General features: G+C 38.7%; 5 protein-coding genes and 1 long non-coding RNA gene across 8 annotated transcripts; all 6 read left to right on the forward strand.

Moving 5' to 3' along the window:
• Positions 1-122: 122 nt before the first annotated feature.
• Positions 123-1,689, forward strand: LOC124186605 (DNA repair protein RAD51 homolog A). The gene is made up of 2 exons (XM_046578446.1): positions 123-342; positions 506-1,689. Exons 1-2 carry the CDS (start codon positions 247-249, stop codon positions 1,439-1,441), a joined length of 1,032 nt encoding a protein of 343 aa, XP_046434402.1. The 5' UTR covers positions 123-246; the 3' UTR covers positions 1,442-1,689.
• Positions 1,690-1,954: 265 nt separating this feature from the next.
• Positions 1,955-6,189, forward strand: LOC124186602 (dipeptidyl peptidase 3). Of its 3 annotated transcripts, none has more exons than XM_046578440.1 (5): positions 1,955-1,990; positions 2,654-2,951; positions 3,043-3,329; positions 3,457-4,934; positions 5,043-6,189. In XM_046578440.1, the coding sequence occupies exons 2-5, from the start codon at positions 2,673-2,675 to the stop codon at positions 5,195-5,197; spliced, it is 2,199 nt and encodes a 732-aa protein (XP_046434396.1). In that variant the 5' UTR covers positions 1,955-1,990; positions 2,654-2,672; the 3' UTR covers positions 5,198-6,189. The 3 variants fall into 3 exon arrangements, with proteins under 3 accessions (XP_046434396.1, XP_046434395.1, XP_046434394.1); XM_046578439.1 differs by lacking the exon at positions 1,955-1,990 and adding an exon at positions 2,047-2,243; XM_046578438.1 differs by lacking the exon at positions 1,955-1,990 and adding an exon at positions 2,257-2,527.
• Positions 6,190-8,481: 2,292 nt separating this feature from the next.
• Positions 8,482-9,785, forward strand: LOC124186296. Its single transcript, XR_006871619.1, has 3 exons — positions 8,482-8,569; positions 9,423-9,545; positions 9,706-9,785. It is a non-coding gene; the product is annotated as an uncharacterized LOC124186296 (long non-coding RNA).
• Positions 9,786-10,101: 316 nt separating this feature from the next.
• LOC124186519 lies at positions 10,102-12,929 on the forward strand. The gene is made up of 4 exons (XM_046578296.1): positions 10,102-10,167; positions 11,575-11,713; positions 12,567-12,689; positions 12,850-12,929. The coding sequence occupies exons 1-4, from the start codon at positions 10,144-10,146 to the stop codon at positions 12,864-12,866; spliced, it is 303 nt and encodes a 100-aa protein (XP_046434252.1). The 5' UTR covers positions 10,102-10,143; the 3' UTR covers positions 12,867-12,929.
• Positions 12,930-13,245: 316 nt separating this feature from the next.
• Positions 13,246-16,073, forward strand: LOC124186436. Its single transcript, XM_046578170.1, has 4 exons — positions 13,246-13,311; positions 14,719-14,857; positions 15,711-15,833; positions 15,994-16,073. The coding sequence occupies exons 1-4, from the start codon at positions 13,288-13,290 to the stop codon at positions 16,008-16,010; spliced, it is 303 nt and encodes a 100-aa protein (XP_046434126.1). The 5' UTR covers positions 13,246-13,287; the 3' UTR covers positions 16,011-16,073.
• Positions 16,074-23,039: 6,966 nt separating this feature from the next.
• LOC124186958 (ribosomal RNA processing protein 36 homolog) lies at positions 23,040-24,419 on the forward strand. The gene is made up of 3 exons (XM_046579132.1): positions 23,040-23,357; positions 23,473-23,983; positions 24,178-24,419. The coding sequence occupies exons 1-3, from the start codon at positions 23,310-23,312 to the stop codon at positions 24,318-24,320; spliced, it is 702 nt and encodes a 233-aa protein (XP_046435088.1). The 5' UTR covers positions 23,040-23,309; the 3' UTR covers positions 24,321-24,419.
• Positions 24,420-25,303: the final 884 nt, after the last annotated feature.

A 25,303-nucleotide genomic window follows, 5' to 3' on the forward strand; every position in this document is an offset into this window, starting at 1 on the left:
TCACGTCTGACGTCACGGCTCTTGTAGTTTTTTTAATCGATGAGCATAGCAGTCTGATTTACCGGTCAAGTCGGTTGACTGAAACAGAACAACAACATTATCGGACCGTAGGTAATTTTCAGTCGGTATACGTGTTACGTAAATATTATTACGGCGGGAAACAAAGTTGTGACTCGACTCGAAATTTGACAGGATCGCGTAGAAAGTTCTTTTTTCGCTTCGTCCAGCAGGCGAAAAATTAATTCAATGTCGGTAACGGCTACGGCAACTACTGCGTCTATCCAGGGCGACGAGGATTTAGAAGAGTTTAATCCACAGGCGAAACTGATAAAGGCTATAGAAGTGAGTAATGAATGCGAAGACGTGTGTTACCCAACCTAACCTAAATCGACCCAACCGAGGATTAAGTGAACTCTAACCATAAAATATTCCCGCCTATTAGCTTGTTTTCTCACCGCTCGTCGGAACAAGTATCAAAGTGTAAAATGCATGTTTCTTTTTTCAGGGTAATGGCATTACGGCGGGTGATGTTAAAAAACTGCAGGAAGCGGGTTACTACACTGTCGAGTCAGTGGCGTACACGCCAAAGAAGCAGCTCACCACGATAAAAGGGCTGAGCGAGGCAAAGGTAGAGAAAATACTGGATGCTGCGTACAAGATGGTGGTGATGGGCTTTAAGACTGCAACCGAGATCCATCAGTACAGGGCGAACACTGTGTATCTAACGACAGGATCCGCGGAACTGGACAGGCTCCTGGGTGGAGGGATTGAGACGGGTTCGATAACCGAAATATTCGGGGAATTCCGAACAGGCAAGACACAGATATGTCATACGCTTGCGGTCAACTGCCAGTTGCCAGTAGACATGGGCGGTGGGGAAGGAAAGTGCCTTTACATCGATACGGAGGGCACGTTTCGTCCTGAGAGGATAATCGCAGTAGCTGAACGGTACAAGATCAGCTCCGAGTCTGTTTTGGACAATGTCGCCTGTGCCAGAGCCTTCAATACCGACCACCAGACACAGCTGCTCATTCAAGCTTCTGCGATGATGACAGAGTCTCGATACGCACTGCTAATTGTCGACAGCGCCACAGGTCTCTATAGAACGGACTATTCGGGTAGGGGGGAATTGTCCGCCAGACAAATGCACCTTGCTAGGTTTCTAAGGATGCTTCTGAGAATTGCCGACGAGCACGGCGTAGCAGTCGTAATAACGAACCAGGTTGTCGCCCAGGTCGACGGTGCGGCCAGTATGTTTGGCGGTGATCAGAAGAAGCCCATCGGCGGTAACATCATCGCTCACGCCAGTACCACAAGATTGTACTTGAGGAAGGGCAGGGGCGAGACTAGAGTTTGCAAAATATATGACTCGCCCTGTCTTCCCGAGAGCGAAGCTATGTTTTCTATAAATTCGGACGGCATTGGGGACGCTAAAGAATAATTTTGATAACGAGTTGACAAAGTTTTGTGATACGATATACTATATAGGATAATATAACTCTAAGGTAAAAGATTTAATATTTTTATATATGAGAACGTATTTCTATCATAGATTGTAATGTTTAATTTATCAGTAATCGTTAAGCAATTTAATTACGTTATATAAATAAATAAATGAATAATTCCCCTTGTGTAAAAATTGTTTGATGGGCAGTAATTTAAAATGTGTATTATCAATTAACAAAGAAAACGCAAATGATAACGAAATAAACTTTCTTTGCTTTTTTATAAATCATTTTCATTCGTTATTCCAGAGCCTTGAACATTTTTTTAAAATAATCATCTGAACTCCTTAGGCTATTTTATTTATTTATTTATACACGAATAAGCCGATGGAATTATAGACTTTAAAATTTTTTTTTAATTCAAGATTTGAAAATCGAAATCGATTCTTACACACTTGGAATCGATGCTAGAAAAAATCGATTGGTAAATTATGATACAAAAAAGAGAATTTTTTGGCCATCCTTAATTAATGTCCTTCATCCTGGTGAGTTGTTACCACTGAAATATATATCCGTGATTGTTATAGGTATACCTCTCATGGGTGTAGTACACATGACACCCGTGCGTGACACAAGCAGCCGGCGAAAATTGCTGTTAGGTTAAGTTATCAATGACGCAATCGTGTCAGTTTTATCATCGCGCATAATTTTGATCCCAGCTCATCGTCGATCGTTGGGAAGATAAAAAGTATACAACTGTTTGGTGTTAAACGGTCTTGAATAATTCCAGATTTAAAGGTGGAGCCTGTTTCCTTACTTCCGTTAATTTTCAATATTCTCCTCTGTCTAATTGTTCACAATATTTTCTCAATCATCATCATTATGTACAAACGATGCGTGTCGCGAATGTTGCTGCAGCGTAGAGTAAACAATAGCTACATTAGCAGAAAGACAAACACGAGTCGCGCGTACGCCGCGAAAAGTTTAATGAACATGGAGAGGTCGTTTGTTACACGCAAATTCGAGTCAATAACAGACATTAAATGGAGGGTGAATAACGTGAAAAGAGGTTATTGTTTTTGGTGGGTTCACGAAGGATTCAACAATTCTAAAATCTCAACATCACCAGCGTCTTGTGATCTCTCGTCAGCTTGCCAACTCTCGAATTCCTCGCTCTCTTATCGAATCAACGTTTTCCTTCTTTTCAGCCAATCTCGTGCTTTCGCAATGACGTCAGACGACTACTCTCACTTCACGCTTCCCAACAACCAGCCAGTCGTCGCCTTAGAATGTGAAACTGCCTTCAACGCTTTGACCACCAAAGAGAAACTCTACGCTCACTATCTCAGCCAGGCTGCCTGGAACGGCGGCCTGATCGTTCTGATTCAAACCTCCGTTGAATCGCCCCTAATATTTGCCCTCCTCCACTCGATCTTTTCCGCCGAGCCGATAGCAGACCTCAAAAAGTCTGCACTTGCTGCCGGAGTGACCGAAGATGAATTTACGGTAACGGAAATAAGGATCTACTTTCTACAAGTATTTCTACGACCTTGTTAGCCGATCCATACTTTAATCGGTCCCTCCTACACCTTTTCAGGCATTCCTAGTCTATGCGGCAGGATTTTTATCCAACGCGGGGAACTACAAGTCTTTCGGAGATAGTAAGATCGTGCCAAACTTGAAGAAGACAAAGTTTGAGGCTATCGTCAAGGTCTCCAAGGCTTACTCGCAGAGTTCGCAAGACGTGCAGTCCCTTTGGGATAAAGTAGAAGCGAGGCTCTACTCGCTCAACGACAGGGCCAAGTCGCTCGGCCTCGGCGACAAAGGGACAACGACCTACTTCTCTGCCAACTGCACGACGGAGGATGCTGACCTGGTGAACAGGTTAGATGCTAGATGTTTTAATGGTGTTTCCGTAACAATGCTGGAAAGCAAATTAAGAGAGAAAGCCTAAGGGTATATAGTACTGTATAAGAATAGAACTTATACAGTTGTTGACTTAAAACTAAAGGTTCATGCAGAGCAAGGGATTGGAGTCGTACAACGCGCGGTGCTTCAAGACGGTGCAACCTGCGACTGACGCTGGCAAAAAGGGCTCCGTAACGTACGAGATTAGGCTGGCGTCTGTAATGACTGAGGACGATCCAAAGATTACACTGCCCGAAGAGACGTTCGAAGAGTCCAAGTTCAGGGTAACAAGAGGCGACTACAGCAAGCTGCTCATCCCTGTTGTGGATAACCTGAGAAAAGCGAAGGAGTACGCGTCCAACGAGACGGAGAAACAAATGCTGGACAAGTACATCGGTCACTTCAGTAGCGGTTCGCTGAACGAGCACAAGGACGGATCAAGATTTTGGATCAAGGACAAGGGGCCGGCTATAGAGACGTACATCGGGTTCATAGAGACGTACAGAGACCCTGCAGGCCAGCGGGGTGAGTTCGAAGGTTTTGTAGCGATGGTGAACAGCGAGATGTCCCAGAAGTTCACTACGCTCGTCAACAGGGCGGAGGAACTACTGAAAAAGCTACCCTGGGGCCAGGACTTTGAGAAGGATGAGTTCCTGCGGCCGGACTTTACCAGTTTGGACGTCTTGACTTTCGCCGGGTCAGGCATTCCCGCCGGTATAAACATACCCAACTATGACGAGATCCGACAGTCGGAGGGGTTCAAGAACGTCTCGTTGGGAAACGTCATACCCGCGAACATGAAGCAGGACGTAATACCGTTTCTGTCCGACGAGGACCAGGTGCTACTGAACAAGTTCAGGATCCAGAGCTTCGAGGTGCAGGTCGGACTCCACGAGCTTCTTGGTCACGGCAGTGGGAAGCTCTTCAGAAAGCTGCCCTCCGACAAGTTCAACTTCGATATTGAGCGTGTGAAGAATCCGCTCAATGGGGAGCCGATCACAAAGTATTTCAATGAGGGTGAAACATACGATTCTAAGTTCGGCGCTATGGGTTCCACCTATGAGGAGTGCCGGGCCGAAGCTGTTGGCTTGTATCTCAGCCTGGAGAAGGACATAATAAAAATATTTGGGTACGAAGGACAGGATGCGGATGATATAATATATGTAAACTGGCTCAGTCTATTGTGGAACGGGTGTGCGAAGGCACTCGAGATGTATCAGCCGTCGACGAAGAAGTGGCTTCAAGCGCATTCGCAGGCGCGTTACGTCCTGCTCAGAGTTTGCCTAGAAGCGGGAGAGGGATTGATCAACGTTGTGGAAAGCGAGCCGGGCAAGAACCTGAGGATTGTTTTGGACAGAAGCAAGATAGCCACGGTCGGAAAGACCGCGATCGGACAATTTCTCACAAAGTTACAAGTCTATAAGAGCACGGGTGACGTTGAAGCAGCTAAAGCCATGTACGACAAGTATAGTGAGGTCCCTGAATCCGGGTTTAAGCCCTGGGCACTTTGGAGAAAAATTGTTCTTGATCATAAACAGCCGAGGAAAATATTCGTTCAGTCTAACACATTTGTGAATAGTGGTAAGTATCGGTTTGAGAAGTTTAACTATGGAACATCCACAGATTTATATTCTTGCGACGGATTGATAATAGCTTAATGACTAATTACCCATTCTTCAATTTTTCCAGATGCTAGCAAACCACTCAGCGGCGTTACGCTGAAAAACTACGAGCCGACGTTTGATGGGTTGATAGAGTCTTGGGTTGATCGTTTCCCGTCTACCGAGGTGACCACGACCCTTCTCGAACTGTGGGCAAAGGACCAGAAATACTTTTCGGAATAGGAAAAAGAACGCGGCTGCAAAATTTGCGTCAATTCAGGGTGTTGCATGTGATGCAGTAGTATCGATAAGTACCACTGATGTATACACATTTTTCGACCTTTTTTTTAACGGATGTGGTTTTTTGGCGTCGAAGATCTTCCCGGAACTAAAATTTTTTATATTTAAGAATGTATGTACATAACAAAAGTATTGCACTAAATAACAAAACAAGAACGGTTGACATCAATTGAAGCGAAGACAAAGGGAACAAGAATATGGCAAGAAACACTGGCGAATTCCTACCACTATTTTTGTTCTACTTACTTACAGATACATCAAACACCGCTGAAAATCAGTCAATTACATATAAATAGCAAACAGAAACCTACGTAAATTATTTGTATCCGGTATTGAAGCCTCAGTCGTCATCGTCATCTTTCCAAAGCGCTGAAACGTCAATCACATCATTGACGCTGTATTAATTGACCTTCGACATTGAGAAATCACGCCCGTACCGCTAATGTCTAATAATTATAAGAATAACGGCTGCGCGGGTACTGAAATTCTTCGGGTTGGGTCGGGACAAATCTATCAGTTTCAAAGTTGGGTTCCAGAGATTTTTGGGATTCTTGAAAAACTGGAAATCCTCGAAAAGATCAGGGTTCTCGAAATCAGTTTTGTGGAAGTTTTCGGTATTCCTGGATCTCCCAATAAAAGATGATATACTTTTTACAGAAAATATTGATGCCATTTAGATATACTATTTACTATGAGTATTTAGTATCGGTCTAATTTTATAAATATTAGGTAATTTGGTTAAAACCTGATCCGACACTAACCCGTCCCGAACCCGAACTTTTTTTCCCAACATTTCGGGAATCCGCACAGCCCCAATAAGAATAGTGATAACATTAAATAACAGTAAGTATATAAAATACTTACAAAACAGTTTTATACAATATTGTATCAAATGAAATATTGATAACATTAATAATTATCTCGTTGTATTTTTATCCGTTCCGGCTCACGATCTTCTAAAACCTTTCCTCAATCGCACCAAGAGTGAATTGTCTGTTCGTGGTTTGTACAAAAATAATTTTTGTTAGTTAAATATCGAATACTCAAATTGGTTAAGGGAATTCAAATAGAAAATATTAGGGGGTGTTATCTCTTAGTAGAATCTTGAAATATAATGAGATATGTATGGAACAAATGTTTGGAATCAATTTTCGAGGTGACTAGACGGTAAGAGCTAGTCGATAAGCCATTTATATCGTATACCCCGTACACAACGAGCGCGGATACGTTGCCGTCATTTTTTCTGCATCGGTAATTAGTTCCGGCAACCTACCGCGAGCGTCGCTACTGCGCGGTATCTTCTACTATCTTCAGGGCTTCCACGGTATTCTGGAACGCCGTGAAATTCGAACGAGTTGGCGTCGCATCCTGCGCTGCGAATTTGTGTAATTTTGAGCTGAATTTAATGGTTTTTCGTAATTAACTCGATTCGTGGGGCTGCACTTGGTAAGGAATCGTTAAATAAACATTTCAAAGTCACTCAGAGTTGTATTTTAATTTCGTAAATCAGCAACTTTTTTTTTCTTTTTTCAACGGCAAACAAATGACCATCTATCGAAGTTTGGTCGTTCCTTTCGTGCACCGGAGATGTTACACCGGGACTAAATTCGTAAATATTTTCGGGATATTCGTAAAGAAATCATTTGTTGCATGTGCTATTTATTCTAGAACGTTCCGTTTTCGGTTTGTTGTGATTATTTCGGGTCTAGAAGTGATATACGATCGCTGCAGCGACATACTGAAGTATTCAATCGTGTTTTCACAAAGCTGTTCATCATTGTTCTTCACAGATTGCGTGTGGCGTCGTTTCTAGTACGAATTGCGTGTGAATTATGCGATAGAAACAGCAAATACAAACCCTTCGACACGGTATAACTGTTGTTTCGAATTTTCAACAGGCATATGAGCGAGCTCCAGAGCTGAAAGCTATCGACTTTACGAGGGTGAAAATCATCGCGATCGAAGCCAGTGATGGCTTGGGGTCGACATTGAGAGCTGATTTGGCCGATGCTACATTTTCGAAACATCTAGCGATCGGTAAATATTGCATGTGAATTGTTGATGTGTCGAGATGCTGGTTTTTTTGCCGCTGATTTTATATATGATTTTATATGTGATATCATTAAATAACAGTAAGTATATAAAATGCTTACAAAACAATTTTATACACTATTGTTTCAAAAGAAATATTGATAACATTAATAATTATCTCGGTGTATTGTCTTGTAATCATCTCCAACCTTTCCTCAGTCGTACCAAGAGTGTGAATTGTCTTTTCGTGGTTTGTATAAAAATAATTTTTGTTAGTTAAATATCGAACGCTCAATTGGTTAAGGGAATTCAAATAGAAAATATTAGGGGGTGTTATCTCTTAGTAGAATCTTGAAATATAATGAGATATGTATGGAACAAATGTTTGGAATCAATTTTCGAGGTGACTAGACGGTAAGAGCTAGTCGATAAGCCATTTATATCGTATACCCCGTACACAACGAGCGCGGATACGTTGTCGTCATTTTTTCTGCATCGGTAATTAGTTCCGGCAACCTACCGCGAGCGTCGCTACTGCGCGGTATCTTCTACTATCTTCAGGGCTTCCACGGTATTCTGGAACGCCGTGAAATTCGAACGAGTTGGCGTCGCATCCTGCGCTGCGAATTTGTGTAATTTTGAGCTGAATTTAATGGTTTTTCGTAATTAACTCGATTCGTGGGGCTGCACTTGGTAAGGAATCGTTAAATAAACATTTCAAAGTCACTCAGAGTTGTATTTTAATTTCGTAAATCAGCAACTTTTTTTTTCTTTTTTCAACGGCAAACAAATGACCATCTATCGAAGTTTGGTCGTTCCTTTCGTGCACCGGAGATGTTACACCGGGACTAAATTCGTAAATATTTTCGGGATATTCGTAAAGAAATCATTTGTTGCATGTGCTATTTATTCTAGAACGTTCCGTTTTCGGTTTGTTGTGATTATTTCGGGTCTAGAAGTGATATACGATCGCTGCAGCGACATACTGAAGTATTCAATCGTGTTTTCACAAAGCTGTTCATCATTGTTCTTCACAGATTGCGTGTGGCGTCGTTTCTAGTACGAATTGCGTGTGAATTATGCGATAGAAACAGCAAATACAAACCCTTCGACACGGTATAACTGTTGTTTCGAATTTTCAACAGGCATATGAGCGAGCTCCAGGGCTGAAAGCTATCGACTTTACGAGGGTGAAAATCATCGCGATCGAAGCCAGTGATGGCTTGGGGTCGACATTGAGAGCTGATTTGGCCGATGCTACATTTTCGAAACATCTAGCGATCGGTAAATACTGCATGTAAATTGTTGATGTGTCGAGATGCTGGTTTCTTTGCCTCTGATTTTATACGTAAATGCAGTGAAATATTTTCGTTGTAGAGTCTCTTTCACTCTCAAATGTTTTGAAATACCGATAATTCGGCCTTAAGCTTGACACTGCGAAATGTTAAATACATTTTCCTCCCTGTAAGCAGCGAATCTCACTTTTCGCCTTGACAGGCCGTAGGCTACCCGGTATACGAGCACTGTCGTAACGAAATTTTCAAATTATTATCTTCAATATGGGGAGAAATAATCGGACGAATTATCAAATTTGACAATTGTATCGGTAGAAATGATGTCGTTTTGCCGAAAAATACACTTTCTGTGGGCATACATTTTGTAGATTGTATTGTTGTTCAGTTCAGAATTTTACACCGAAGATTGCCACACTATTTCCTGTACGTGAAAAAAATTGCAAATCAGGTTTTTTTTTGGCTTTATGGTTATAAACTAGAAAAAATATGTGACATCAGTAAATGTCCGCTGCTTTTTCACTCTTTATTGCTTATTGCACGCATTCAAATTTGCGGTCAAATTTTACTCACGTGCGTCTTCAAGGTAGCCAGTCTTCAATGTCAAACGCGTGTCCCTGTTCTTTGCGTCGAAAATCTTTATCGTCTATTCGTGTCTCTCGTTTTAGTAGATAAAAAATGAATATTCAAAGAAAACCATATCGTCCGGCTTAAGAAAAATGGCACACTAATCGGTATAATTTAACATATTAAGATCATGCATGTGTCGAATATTACATTCATATACGGATTGCGGAAATGAAATATATATTCACAAAATGTTGTGCCTTTTTATCTGATTACAGAAATAAACTGTAGCAAGATTGATCACGGTTATCGAATATTTGAGTCTAGTCATCTAAGGAATTTGGATACTGGAAAACAGAATGCAGTAGCTGAGCGGGCCACAATTTATAAATCGCGTAAAGGTACACGTTCGAGATCATTTTTTATTGCATTATCATGCTATTTTCATTGTAAGAAAGTTGCTCATCATACACGAAAACCATAATAATATTTGAATGCTCTACGTATTGATTTTAAAAATAAAGTCACAATAAAATGTCATTGTTTTTTATCTGATAACAGGAACAGACCGCATTTAACAGAGATCCGGACGATCGTGGACATATGCCACTGCATTCAATGTATGAAGCAGCAAGCAAGAGGTGAGAACCGATATGATTTTGAATTGCCATGTCGCTTTTAATCACCGATGATTGCAGCATATGATTTTGACGAAAATTGAATTCTGCTAAATTACTCGATGCTTTCACTTGATATTTGCGCTTGGTTGTTAAGCTTTTTGTTATTTAATTCTCCAGTTAATATACCAGTAGGTCAAGAGTCACTGAAGTGTTGCGAAGGAAAATTTTTTTTTCGCTAAGACAATCTGTACAGTGACATGAAATTTGATCCGTGTGTATGGTGGAAGTAATGTTCTGTTATATTTTTATCACAGTGTGAAAAGTGCGACGATTCGAAATTAAACTTGGATAGATGATAGATAGCTACTTCGACTAAAGTATGCAATGGAGCAACCTGGAAAAGGTAAGAATACTCATTCCAATAATAGTTCGATAATTTAAGGGAGGCTTGTGCATCTGCAAATCTACCAATCTGGAGTAGGGGTCGTAGAAGCATGAGATTTTTTTAAAAAATGACGTTGTAATTTTACGTAACATCCGATGAATAAGCATGGAAATAAACAATGATAATAGTAGATTTAAGAACTGAAAATCAGCAGTATACTTCGTGTCGGTACCGTTCGCTAAATTAATTCGAGTTTCTGGTTTTGTTTTGATCGTCAAAAAACCTGATCCGACACTAACCCGTCCCGAACCCGAACTTTTTTTCCCAACATTTCGGGAATCTACACAGTCCCAATAAGAATAGTGATAACATTAAATAACAGTAAGTATATAAAATGCTTACAAAACAATTTTATACACTATTGTTTCGAAAGAAATATTGATAACATTAATAATTATCTCGGTGTATTGTCTTGTAATCATCTCCAACCTTTCCTCAGTCGTACCAAGAGTGTGAATTGTCTTTTCGTGGTTTGTATAAAAATAATTTTTGTTAGTTAAATATCGAACGCTCAATTGGTTAAGGGAATTCAAATAGAAAATATTAGGGGGTGTTATCTCTTAGTAGAATCTTGAAATATAATGAGATATGTATGGAACAAATGTTTGGAATCAATTTTCGAGGTGACTAGACGGTAAGAGTTAGTCGATAAGCCATTTATATCGTATACCCCGTACACAACGAGCGCGGATACGTTGCCGTCATTTTTTCTGCATCGGTAATTAGTTCCGGCAACCTACCGCGAGCGTCGCTACTGCGCGGTATCTTCTACTATCTTCAGGGCTTCCACGGTATTCTGGAACGCCGTGAAATTCGAACGAGTTGGCGTCGCATCCTGCGCTGCGAATTTGTGTAATTTTGAGCTGAATTTAATGGTTTTTCGTAATTAACTCGATTCGTGGGGCTGCACTTGGTAAGGAATCGTTAAATAAACATTTCAAAGTCACTCAGAGTTGTATTTTAATTTCGTAAATCAGCAACTTTTTTTTTCTTTTTTCAACGGCAAACAAATGACCATCTATCGAAGTTTGGTCGTTCCTTTCGTGCACCGGAGATGTTACACCGGGACTAAATTCGTAAATATTTTCGGGATATTCGTAAAGAAATCATTTGTTGCATGTGCTATTTATTCTAGAACGTTCCGTTTTCGGTTTGTTGTGATTATTTCGGGTCTAGAAGTGATATACGATCGCTGCAGCGACATACTGAAGTATTCAATCGTGTTTTCACAAAGCTGTTCATCATTGTTCTTCACAGATTGCGTGTGGCGTCGTTTCTAGTACGAATTGCGTGTGAATTATGCGATAGAAACAGCAAATACAAACCCTTCGACACGGTATAACTGTTGTTTCGAATTTTCAACAGGCATATGAGCGAGCTCCAGGGCTGAAAGCTATCGACTTTACGAGGGTGAAAATCATCGCGATCGAAGCCAGTGATGGCTTGGGGTCGACATTGAGAGCTGATTTGGCCGATGCTACATTTTCGAAACATCTAGCGATCGGTAAATACTGCATGTAAATTGTTGATGTGTCGAGATGCTGGTTTCTTTGCCTCTGATTTTATACGTAAATGCAGTGAAATATTTTCGTTGTAGAGTCTCTTTCACTCTCAAATGTTTTGAAATACCGATAATTCGGCCTTAAGCTTGACACTGCGAAATGTTAAATACATTTTCCTCCCTGTAAGCAGCGAATCTCACTTTTCGCCTTGACAGGCCGTAGGCTACCCGGTATACGAGCACTGTCGTAACGAAATTTTCAAATTATTATCTTCAATATGGGGAGAAATAATCGGACGAATTATCAAATTTGACAATTGTATCGGTAGAAATGATGTCGTTTTGCCGAAAAATACACTTTCTGTGGGCATACATTTTGTAGATTGTATTGTTGTTCAGTTCAGAATTTTACACCGAAGATTGCCACACTATTTCCTGTACGTGAAAAAAATTGCAAATCAGGTTTTTTTTTGGCTTTATGGTTATAAACTAGAAAAAATATGTGACATCAGTAAATGTCCGCTGCTTTTTCACTCTTTATTGCTTATTGCACGCATTCAAATTTGCGGTCAAATTTTACTCACGTGCGTCTTCAAGGTAGCCAGTCTTCAATGTCAAACGCGTGTCCCTGTTCTTTGCGTCGAAAATCTTTATCGTCTATTCGTGTCTCTCGTTTTAGTAGATAAAAAATGAATATTCAAAGAAAACCATATCGTCCGGCTTAAGAAAAATGGCACACTAATCGGTATAATTTAACATATTAAGATCATGCATGTGTCGAATATTACATTCATATACGGATTGCGGAAATGAAATATATATTCACAAAATGTTGTGCCTTTTTATCTGATTACAGAAATAAACTGTAGCAAGATTGATCACGGTTATCGAATATTTGAGTCTAGTCATCTAAGGAATTTGGATACTGGAAAACAGAATGCAGTAGCTGAGCGGGCCACAATTTATAAATCGCGTAAAGGTACACGTTCGAGATCATTTTTTATTGCATTATCATGCTATTTTCATTGTAAGAAAGTTGCTCATCATACACGAAAACCATAATAATATTTGAATGCTCTACGTATTGATTTTAAAAATAAAGTCACAATAAAATGTCATTGTTTTTTATCTGATAACAGGAACAGACCGCATTTAACAGAGATCCGGACGATCGTGGACATATGCCACTGCATTCAATGTATGAAGCAGCAAGCAAGAGGTGAGAACCGATATGATTTTGAATTGCCATGTCGCTTTTAATCACCGATGATTGCAGCATATGATTTTGACGAAAATTGAATTCTGCTAAATTACTCGATGCTTTCACTTGATATTTGCGCTTGGTTGTTAAGCTTTTTGTTATTTAATTCTCCAGTTAATATACCAGTAGGTCAAGAGTCACTGAAGTGTTGCGAAGGAAAATTTTTTTTTCGCTAAGACAATCTGTACAGTGACATGAAATTTGATCCGTGTGTATGGTGGAAGTAATGTTCTGTTATATTTTTATCACAGTGTGAAAAGTGCGACGATTCGAAATTAAACTTGGATAGATGATAGATAGCTACTTCGACTAAAGTATGCAATGGAGCAACCTGGAAAAGGTAAGAATACTCATTCCAATAATAGTTCGATAATTTAAGGGAGGCTTGTGCATCTGCAAATCTACCAATCTGGAGTAGGGGTCGTAGAAGCATGAGATTTTTTTAAAAAATGACGTTGTAATTTTACGTAACATCCGATGAATAAGCATGGAAATAAACAATGATAATAGTAGATTTAAGAACTGAAAATCAGCAGTATACTTCGTGTCGGTACCGTTCGCTAAATTAATTCGAGTTTCTGGTTTTGTTTTGATCGTCAAAAAACCTGATCCGACACTAACCCGTCCCGAACCCGAACTTTTTTTCCCAACATTTCGGGAATCTACACAGTCCCAATAAGAATAGTGATAACATTAAATAACAGTAAGTATATAAAATGCTTACAAAACAATTTTATACACTATTGTTTCGAAAGAAATATTGATAACATTAATAATTATCTCGGTGTATTGTCTTGTAATCATCTCCAACCTTTCCTCAGTCGTACCAAGAGTGTGAATTGTCTTTTCGTGGTTTGTATAAAAATAATTTTTGTTAGTTAAATATCGAACGCTCAATTGGTTAAGGGAATTCAAATAGAAAATATTAGGGGGTGTTATCTCTTAGTAGAATCTTGAAATATAATGAGATATGTATGGAACAAATGTTTGGAATCAATTTTCGAGGTGACTAGACGGTAAGAGTTAGTCGATAAGCCATTTATATCGTATACCCCGTACACAACGAGCGCGGATACGTTGCCGTCATTTTTTCTGCATCGGTAATTAGTTCCGGCAACCTACCGCGAGCGTCGCTACTGCGCGGTATCTTCTACTATCTTCAGGGCTTCCACGGTATTCTGGAACGCCGTGAAATTCGAACGAGTTGGCGTCGCATCCTGCGCTGCGAATTTGTGTAATTTTGAGCTGAATTTAATGGTTTTTCGTAATTAACTCGATTCGTGGGGCTGCACTTGGTAAGGAATCGTTAAATAAACATTTCAAAGTCACTCAGAGTTGTATTTTAATTTCGTAAATCAGCAACTTTTTTTTTCTTTTTTCAACGGCAAACAAATGACCATCTATCGAAGTTTGGTCGTTCCTTTCGTGCACCGGAGATGTTACACCGGGACTAAATTCGTAAATATTTTCGGGATATTCGTAAAGAAATCATTTGTTGCATGTGCTATTTATTCTAGAACGTTCCGTTTTCGGTTTGTTGTGATTATTTCGGGTCTAGAAGTGATATACGATCGCTGCAGCGACATACTGAAGTATTCAATCGTGTTTTCACAAAGCTGTTCATCATTGTTCTTCACAGATTGCGTGTGGCGTCGTTTCTAGTACGAATTGCGTGTGAATTATGCGATAGAAACAGCAAATACAAACCCTTCGACACGGTATAACTGTTGTTTCGAATTTTCAACAGGCATATGAGCGAGCTCCAGGGCTGAAAGCTATCGACTTTACGAGGGTGAAAATCATCGCGATCGAAGCCAGTGATGGCTTGGGGTCGACATTGAGAGCTGATTTGGCCGATGCTACATTTTCGAAACATCTAGCGATCGGTAAATACTGCATGTAAATTGTTGATGTGTCGAGATGCTGGTTTCTTTGCCTCTGATTTTATACGTAAATGCAGTGAAATATTTTCGTTGTAGAGTCTCTTTCACTCTCAAATGTTTTGAAATACCGATAATTCGGCCTTAAGCTTGACACTGCGAAATGTTAAATACATTTTCCTCCCTGTAAGCAGCGAATCTCACTTTTCGCCTTGACAGGCCGTAGGCTACCCGGTATACGAGCACTGTCGTAACGAAATTTTCAAATTATTATCTTCAATATGGGGAGAAATAATCGGACGAATTATCAAATTTGACAATTGTATCGGTAGAAATGATGTCGTTTTGCCGAAAAATACACTTTCTGTGGGCATACATTTTGTAGATTGTATTGTTGTTCAGTTCAGAATTTTACACCGAAGATTGCCACACTATTTCCTGTACGTGAAAAAAATTGCAAATCAGGTTTTTTTTTGGCTTTATGGTTATAAACTAGAAAAAATATGTGACATCAGTAAATGTCCGCTGCTTTTTCACTCTTTATTGCTTATTGCACGCATTCAAATTTGCGGTCAAATTTTACTCACGTGCGTCTTCAAGGTAGCCAGTCTTCAATGTCAAACGCGTGTCCCTGTTCTTTGCGTCGAAAATCTTTATCGTCTATTCGTGTCTCTCGTTTTAGTAGATAAAAAATGAATATTCAAAGAAAACCATATCGTCCGGCTTAAGAAAAATGGCACACTAATCGGTATAATTTAACATATTAAGATCATGCATGTGTCGAATATTACATTCATATACGGATTGCGGAAATGAAATATATATTCACAAAATGTTGTGCCTTTTTATCTGATTACAGAAATAAACTGTAGCAAGATTGATCACGGTTATCGAATATTTGAGTCTAGTCATCTAAGGAATTTGGATACTGGAAAACAGAATGCAGTAGCTGAGCGGGCCACAATTTATAAATCGCGTAAAGGTACACGTTCGAGATCATTTTTTATTGCATTATCATGCTATTTTCATTGTAAGAAAGTTGCTCATCATACACGAAAACCATAATAATATTTGAATGCTCTACGTATTGATTTTAAAAATAAAGTCACAATAAAATGTCATTGTTTTTTATCTGATAACAGGAACAGACCGCATTTAACAGAGATCCGGACGATCGTGGACATATGCCACTGCATTCAATGTATGAAGCAGCAAGCAAGAGGTGAGAACCGATATGATTTTGAATTGCCATGTCGCTTTTAATCACCGATGATTGCAGCATATGATTTTGACGAAAATTGAATTCTGCTAAATTACTCGATGCTTTCACTTGATATTTGCGCTTGGTTGTTAAGCTTTTTGTTATTTAATTCTCCAGTTAATATACCAGTAGGTCAAGAGTCACTGAAGTGTTGCGAAGGAAAATTTTTTTTTCGCTAAGACAATCTGTACAGTGACATGAAATTTGATCCGTGTGTATGGTGGAAGTAATGTTCTGTTATATTTTTATCACAGTGTGAAAAGTGCGACGATTCGAAATTAAACTTGGATAGATGATAGATAGCTACTTCGACTAAAGTATGCAATGGAGCAACCTGGAAAAGGTAAGAATACTCATTCCAATAATAGTTCGATAATTTAAGGGAGGCTTGTGCATCTGCAAATCTACCAATCTGGAGTAGGGGTCGTAGAAGCATGAGATTTTTTTAAAAAATGACGTTGTAATTTTACGTAACATCCGATGAATAAGCATGGAAATAAACAATGATAATAGTAGATTTAAGAACTGAAAATCAGCAGTATACTTCGTGTCGGTACCGTTCGCTAAATTAATTCGAGTTTCTGGTTTTGTTTTGATCGTCAAAAAACCTGATCCGACACTAACCCGTCCCGAACCCGAACTTTTTTTCCCAACATTTCGGGAATCTACACAGTCCCAATAAGAATAGTGATAACATTAAATAACAGTAAGTATATAAAATGCTTACAAAACAATTTTATACACTATTGTTTCGAAAGAAATATTGATAACATTAATAATTATCTCGGTGTATTGTCTTGTAATCATCTCCAACCTTTCCTCAGTCGTACCAAGAGTGTGAATTGTCTTTTCGTGGTTTGTATAAAAATAATTTTTGTTAGTTAAATATCGAACGCTCAATTGGTTAAGGGAATTCAAATAGAAAATATTAGGGGGTGTTATCTCTTAGTAGAATCTTGAAATATAATGAGATATGTATGGAACAAATGTTTGGAATCAATTTTCGAGGTGACTAGACGGTAAGAGTTAGTCGATAAGCCATTTATATCGTATACCCCGTACACAACGAGCGCGGATACGTTGCCGTCATTTTTTCTGCATCGGTAATTAGTTCCGGCAACCTACCGCGAGCGTCGCTACTGCGCGGTATCTTCTACTATCTTCAGGGCTTCCACGGTATTCTGGAACGCCGTGAAATTCGAACGAGTTGGCGTCGCATCCTGCGCTGCGAATTTGTGTAATTTTGAGCTGAATTTAATGGTTTTTCGTAATTAACTCGATTCGTGGGGCTGCACTTGGTAAGGAATCGTTAAATAAACATTTCAAAGTCACTCAGAGTTGTATTTTAATTTCGTAAATCAGCAACTTTTTTTTTCTTTTTTCAACGGCAAACAAATGACCATCTATCGAAGTTTGGTCGTTCCTTTCGTGCACCGGAGATGTTACACCGGGACTAAATTCGTAAATATTTTCGGGATATTCGTAAAGAAATCATTTGTTGCATGTGCTATTTATTCTAGAACGTTCCGTTTTCGGTTTGTTGTGATTATTTCGGGTCTAGAAGTGATATACGATCGCTGCAGCGACATACTGAAGTATTCAATCGTGTTTTCACAAAGCTGTTCATCATTGTTCTTCACAGATTGCGTGTGGCGTCGTTTCTAGTACGAATTGCGTGTGAATTATGCGATAGAAACAGCAAATACAAACCCTTCGACACGGTATAACTGTTGTTTCGAATTTTCAACAGGCATATGAGCGAGCTCCAGGGCTGAAAGCTATCGACTTTACGAGGGTGAAAATCATCGCGATCGAAGCCAGTGATGGCTTGGGGTCGACATTGAGAGCTGATTTGGCCGATGCTACATTTTCGAAACATCTAGCGATCGGTAAATACTGCATGTAAATTGTTGATGTGTCGAGATGCTGGTTTCTTTGCCTCTGATTTTATACGTAAATGCAGTGAAATATTTTCGTTGTAGAGTCTCTTTCACTCTCAAATGTTTTGAAATACCGATAATTCGGCCTTAAGCTTGACACTGCGAAATGTTAAATACATTTTCCTCCCTGTAAGCAGCGAATCTCACTTTTCGCCTTGACAGGCCGTAGGCTACCCGGTATACGAGCACTGTCGTAACGAAATTTTCAAATTATTATCTTCAATATGGGGAGAAATAATCGGACGAATTATCAAATTTGACAATTGTATCGGTAGAAATGATGTCGTTTTGCCGAAAAATACACTTTCTGTGGGCATACATTTTGTAGATTGTATTGTTGTTCAGTTCAGAATTTTACACCGAAGATTGCCACACTATTTCCTGTACGTGAAAAAAATTGCAAATCAGGTTTTTTTTTGGCTTTATGGTTATAAACTAGAAAAAATATGTGACATCAGTAAATGTCCGCTGCTTTTTCACTCTTTATTGCTTATTGCACGCATTCAAATTTGCGGTCAAATTTTACTCACGTGCGTCTTCAAGGTAGCCAGTCTTCAATGTCAAACGCGTGTCCCTGTTCTTTGCGTCGAAAATCTTTATTGTCTATTCGTGTCTCTCGTTTTAGTAGATAAAAAATGAATATTCAAAGAAAATCATTTCGTCTAGCTTGAGAAAAATGGCACACTAATCGGTATAATTTAACATATTAAGATCATGCATGTGTCGAATATTACATTCATATACGGATTGCGGAAATGAAATATATATTCACAAAATGTTGTGCCTTTTTACCTGATTACAGAAATTAACTGTAGCAAGATTGATCACGGTTATCGAATACTTGAGTCTAGTCATCCAAGGAATTTGGATACTGGAAAACAGAATGCAGTAGCTGAGCGGGCCACAATTTATAAATCGCGTAAAGGTACACGTTCGAGATCATTTTTTATTGCATTATCATGCTATTTTCATTGTAAGAAAGTTGCTCATCATACACGAAAACCATAATAATATTTGAATGCTCTACGTATTGATTTTAAAAATAAAGTCACAATAAAATGTCATTGTTTTTTATCTGATAACAGGAACAGACCGCATTTAACAAAGATCCGGACGATCGTGAACATATGTCACTGTATTCAATGTATGAAGCAGCAAGCAAGAGGTGAGAACCGATATGATTTTGAATTGCCATGTCGCTTTTAATCACCGATGATTGTAGCATCTGATTTTGACGAAAATTGAATTCTGCTAAATTACTCGATGCTTTCACTTGATATTTGCGCTTGGTTGTTAAGCTTTCTGTTGTTCAATTCTCCAGTTAATTTACCAGTAGGTCAAGAATCACTGAAGTATTGCGTAGGAAAATTTTTTTTTCGTTAAGACAATCTGTACAGTGACATGAAATTTGATCCGTGTGTATGGTGGAAGTAATGTTCTGTTATATTTTTATCACAGTGTGAAAAGTGCGACGATTCAAAATGCAACTTGGATAGATGATAGATAACCACTTCGACTAAAGTGTGCAATGGAGCAACCTGGAGAAGGTAAGAATACTCATTCCAATAATAGTTCGATAATTTAAGGGAGGCTTGTGCATCTGCAAATGTACCAATCAGGAGTAGGGGTCGTAGAAGCATGAGGTTTTTTGAAAAAATGACGTTGTGACCTTACGTAACATCCGATGAATAAGCATGGAAATAAACAATGATAATAGTAGATTTAAGAACTGAAAATCAGCAATATATTTCGTGTTGGTACTAAACTAATTCAAGTTTATTGTTTTGTTTTTTTCCAGAATTAAGCAGAGGCATCCAAGTGACTTCTCCATTACTTGGCAACGTTGGTGAGTTTGCATGCGTTTGGGTTATTGGTGTATTTCCCTGGGATTTCCCCATCACGTGGCGTGGCGGTAACAATTGTTACACAAATCTTCGATTTCTTAACTGGGTAGGCTCATTCGCGATCCCAACGGTGCTTGATTTCAAATTGAATCACTTTTTTGCAACTGATTTCACCATAGCTTAGATAAATTTACAATTTCTGCACGTTGTTGAGAGCGGAATGAGCATCGCGACAGGTAACCATCGCTTACTCGGCATTCGTGGGATCAAATTATGTTTAGTTAGGTACTGCAGATGAAATAATTTACGTTTGATTTTAACAATGCTGTCGTTTAAGCGGTGGATTCACCTGAGGTTTCATTCTATTTACACGATTGCTTGATTGATACAATTTCAAAGTTTGGCATAACGTAAAGTATGTACTTTCCTAATTAAATTGCATGCAATATATCTTAAATCATTTCGAATTTTTGATCAGCCAGCAAGTATCAATCAACTGCAGACTTAGCTCGCTTAGATAAATGCTGATGAGCATGTAGGATGTTTCTATATACCATTTTACAAAATGTTAATGTACCATTAGTTGTCCAGCATAGTTGGAATAATACATCATACGTTAAAAAAATAACGATTCCCTATTATATCATCTGTCAAGTCAAGTTCTTTTTCGAATTAGTTATATTTTTCGAATTTTCTCAAACTTTTGACAATCATTTTATTGAAATAAGCATCTAACGTTGCATCATTTTACGAATGTCACTATTTTCAACAACGTTGTATATCAGCTGGGTGACTGTATGGTACCGAAACATTTTTCTCCCTACAGGTAATTAACCGAAAAGTAAGTCACAGTGACCACGGCGCGAATGAGTAACAGAATGATGTGTGTTGGAGAGAATGGAGAATCGTATAGATCGAATATAGGTAACCGGGTAGGTAAGATGGATTTTTTTTTTGGGATTCGTCGCGGGGCTTATGAATGTGCGTGTGAGTGTCTCTCTTCAAAACATTTCCGTTGGGTGGTTCGGTTGGGAATCAGGCGAGGGTAGGAAGGTCGCGATGTACCGCGATGTTACTAACTTTTGTATTCCACAGCGTCAAACGATCACACAAATTTCTCCCCTTAAACATTTGTAAGCCTTCAAATTTAATGAGGTTCAATTTACCATTTTTTGGTCACTCTGCAACCATTTTTCAATCGGCATTAAATTTCATTGTTCATCTATTATCAGTCACGATGTGTTATTCCATTAATATCTGTGATCGTCTGAATGGGCAAAACGCGTCTCTGGATCATCTATCGCGTTTCGTGGTACGCTAGATGAGGAGAGACGCTGAGCTCGAAGACGTCGCGTCGAAGAGGACCGCCGACCGCCACGCCACACAATATAGGTAATGCATGCCCTCCAACCTCCCTCCCGGACTTGACCCGCATCTCGGAAGAACAATCCGCATCGCGACGCGTCGGATTCGAAAAGACGCGGATGCGGATTGGCTTTCTGCAGAATTTTGCGACAAGTCCTAGTGATGTAAGGTCTTTTTACTCGATACTCTTCGGTTTTAAGTGAAAACGTGGCATTTGCAAGCCCGCGTTCAATGTGTGGATATAAAAATCGGGGGATGTATGTACGTACATTTGGGTGATCCTTACTCAGGGTGTTGATGATTTTTTTTCAGACCACCCTCCAAATCAACTATAAATAATTCAAAAACAATTTCCTAATTCTTTCAGATTTTTATATCAATTCTAACCCGTGCCTGTAAATGGATGGATATCACCATTTAAAATACACTTGTTTCGGATACATTCACAGCATATATTTTATTGTAAGAGTAACGATGTTCGAATCAATCTGTAATTGCGAAGATTTAGCGAGTATTAGTGCTACTATCTGAGAAAAAATTCACATCATCATACCAACCAATCTCGACGAATCGCACATCCTAGAAATTTGACTTTTTTTTTTATTTATAAGAAATGCAATTGTCTATATTACCTGGTACGATGATGTGAATTTTTCCTCAGATAGTAACACTCATGCTCGCTAGAATCTCACATTCATGGAGTTTTTCGAACATTATTACTCTTACAGTAAAATATATACTAAGAACGTGTCCGAAACACGTGTATTTTAAATTGGGAAATCCTTCCTCTTACAGGCACGGGTTGCAGTTGATGTAAAAATTTGAAGAACATTGTGAATTGTTTTTGAATTATTTATAGTTGATTTGGTGGGGTGATCCGGAATAAATTCGTCAACATTCTAAACGAAGACCACCCTAACGTACATACATGGGGTAGTCTACGTAATGAGTGATAGTGAAGAATCTTGTCGTAAGTATTCATGAAATATATTCGAAATGTACAAAAATATGTTATTTTACTGTTAGTATTTTTAATGTTTCAGGACAACAAAACAATTTCTTCACAAGTATACTGATTGTGAGAAATGTAACGGGGTACTCAGTAGGTCCATCAAAATATTGACGTCACTGATCTCTGACAGAAAACTTTGATGCGGATGTTAAATTGGGCTCGTCATATTTTCCGTCAGTGTAAGTTTCACTTTGGTCATCGTGCTGGTCGTACCTTTGTCTGTTTCGGTTGATCAATTTTTCCCTATCTCATATAATGTTGAGGTTTGTCATGTCCTGAGCTCATTACTTTCTCGTCTGTTTCAGCCTGTGCCTACGGATTTCGCGATGGAGTTGGCACTCGCTGTGATTACGAAGTAGGTATAGTCAAATTTATTAGCTGTAGTGTTTAATGATTTTGTTGCTCTTGTTGATTGTTTTTGTGACGTAGTTTCATTTCGAATAGTTCATAATCCATTATGTGGATACTGTTTTATGAGTTGCGTCCGCTTGGAATTTCACTGCAGAATTTTGCAATGCCGGGTGCAAATTTTGTTAATCTTTATTCTTTTGTATGTGCGTATGTTGAAAATTCGTTGAGTGTTATTCATCGATAGACGTTTCTAAGGGTCACTTAATCCTAACTCAACTATCAACAGTTGATCTTCTCCCACCTTAAAATATCAGTTTTGAAATAACCCCGCCGTCCCTACTAGTTTTTAAGTTTTATCCGTTCGGCCTCAAATCAGGCCCTTTTCTGAAACGATATTGCGAAATCTTAAGTCAGCACTTCCGTTCAGCGACATAATCATTTAACGCGCAAATACGGACTTCTTATTGGCTAAATGAAACGCGATGCGATACGGCAAAGGGTTCTGCAGTTTTTAGCCAATGACGCTGTGATGAAACAGACCGTAAAGATCAGAAACTGAAGAGTGAAGTAAACAGTAAATAGGTTATGCTACATAACCTAGTCGTCGGGTTACTTTAAGTTATTTCCAGTGTTTCTACAGAGTTGAAAAAATTTGTCAGCAAGTTTTCGAGGAGAAATAAGAAAAATGGCATCGAACGAAGAAAACGTCATCGTCGAGGAAGACGCTGACCGGGTAAAAATTCTATCGTTGTTTTAGAATTTTATTCGACATTATGTATATCGCAGCAGGCTTTAATGCCTTAAAGTACGTTAGCAATCGAATTATAACTGAATTTTCCCATTATCAGGTGAAAATCCGCGAGGAATTATCAACAATGAGCTTCGAGGACTTGCAAAAATTGAAGCAAAAGCTTGGCACGAAGGTTTACAACGAGGCAATGTTCGGAGCGAGTCGCAGGAAGAAGACCGACTTCAAAAGAGAAAACAAGAACAGGCCTCGCGAGACGACGTCGAAGCTCCAGGTGCCGAGGTTCAAGGAAATCGTACCCGTAAAGAAAAAAATTGTCAGAGACCCACGGTACGACAGTCTGTGCGGAACGTTCAACGAGAAGGCGTTTAAAAATTCGTATAAATTTCTCAACGGTATCGTGGAGAATGACATCAAAGCGCTGAAAAAGGAACTTGACGAAACCGAGGATCCCAAGATGATCAAAAAGATAAAATACCTAATTCAAAGGCTGGAGAACCGACAGAGAGAAGAAAAGAGACGAGAAATGAAGGAGCTCAGAGTAGCTGAAGAGAAACAGGAGAAAATCGAGACTCTTAAACGCGGCGAGAAGCCAGTTTTCAAAAAGAAATGTACGCTTGCAAGTTTTCTAGCTGATTAATATGTCCTCATTGGATTCTTTTCCTTAATTTTAAATCAGACTATCGATTTCTAATATCGCCCACATCGTTTTACTGTTATTAGAACGGTAGACGGAGCGTTTCGTGCTCATGTTTATATTCATATTTGTAGTGACCTGATTAACTTAGATCCGATATTCTTTCAGCCGAGAAACGAGTGCTCGAATTGGTGAGTCAATACGAGGAATTGAAGAAATCTGGAAAATTGAAAAAGCACATCGAACGTTTGCGCAAAAAGAACGCCAGCAAAGACAGAAAGAAACTCTCTATACAGGATACGGAACGATGAATATATACGGTTATTATTAATACTACTGTTATTATTATTATTATTATTGATATATCACTGTTGTTCACATTTTTGAATAAAAAAAATAATCTCCACGTACATTATTTTACTTGTGAATTTTATTTCGGAAAATTGGGAAATTGGGTTCGGGTTTATGTAACGATCGCTTTGCGTTACGTGTTAATTAACGTATCGCACGAATAATATAGAAAACATGTCTATTAATTATGTATTTTTTATTTAACATCAAAAGTAATGACACTTGGGTTGGACAATGTCGTTCGCTTTTTGTTTTTCATAATTTTTTTTCCGTTTTTTTTTTTTTTTTCCAAGGGTTATTTTGCATTTTCTCTTCCTCTTCTTATTTTGTTTACTAAATGTGTTTTCTTTCGTCTTTCTATCGCGTTATATCTCTTCTTTTTTCTCATAATCATAATCATCATCATCCTCCGTCATTAATCTTCGTGTCCTCGTCTTCGTCTTCTTCGTCCTCTTTTCTTACCTTATCTCGTTATCATGTTTACTTATTTATTTAATTATTTTTTGTCATTTTTCGATTACTTTTATACGTGTGAAAATGAAACGTAGAGAGGTAATGAGTAATAATCAATCAATCAATCAATCAATCAATCAATCAATCAGCCAATCAATTAATCAATCAACCGTCATGCGAAAGAAGAAATTATCTATAGTCGACGCAACTAATTGCAGACGTACAAGAGACGCGGTTTTCTTTAATACATAATTAGTATCGTAGGGACAAAAGCTGCGTGTATGATGTTTTTGTGAATGGGTGTGTGTATGCTTGTGTGTGTGCGCGTGTGTTTTTTTTTATGTATACCATATACTATTACATACATATATGTATATGTATAACATACGCGTTGTTTTAATTAATGGTTAATGCACAATGAAAACTAAAATAGCATTCTTTGTCGCTTCGATATTATTTTTGCTGTTTTTCCTTTTTCGTAATGTTCTCG

This window comes from Neodiprion fabricii, chromosome 7, assembly GCF_021155785.1.
Source record: "Neodiprion fabricii isolate iyNeoFabr1 chromosome 7, iyNeoFabr1.1, whole genome shotgun sequence".
In the NCBI taxonomy this organism is placed as follows: Eukaryota; Metazoa; Arthropoda; class Insecta; order Hymenoptera; family Diprionidae; genus Neodiprion; species Neodiprion fabricii.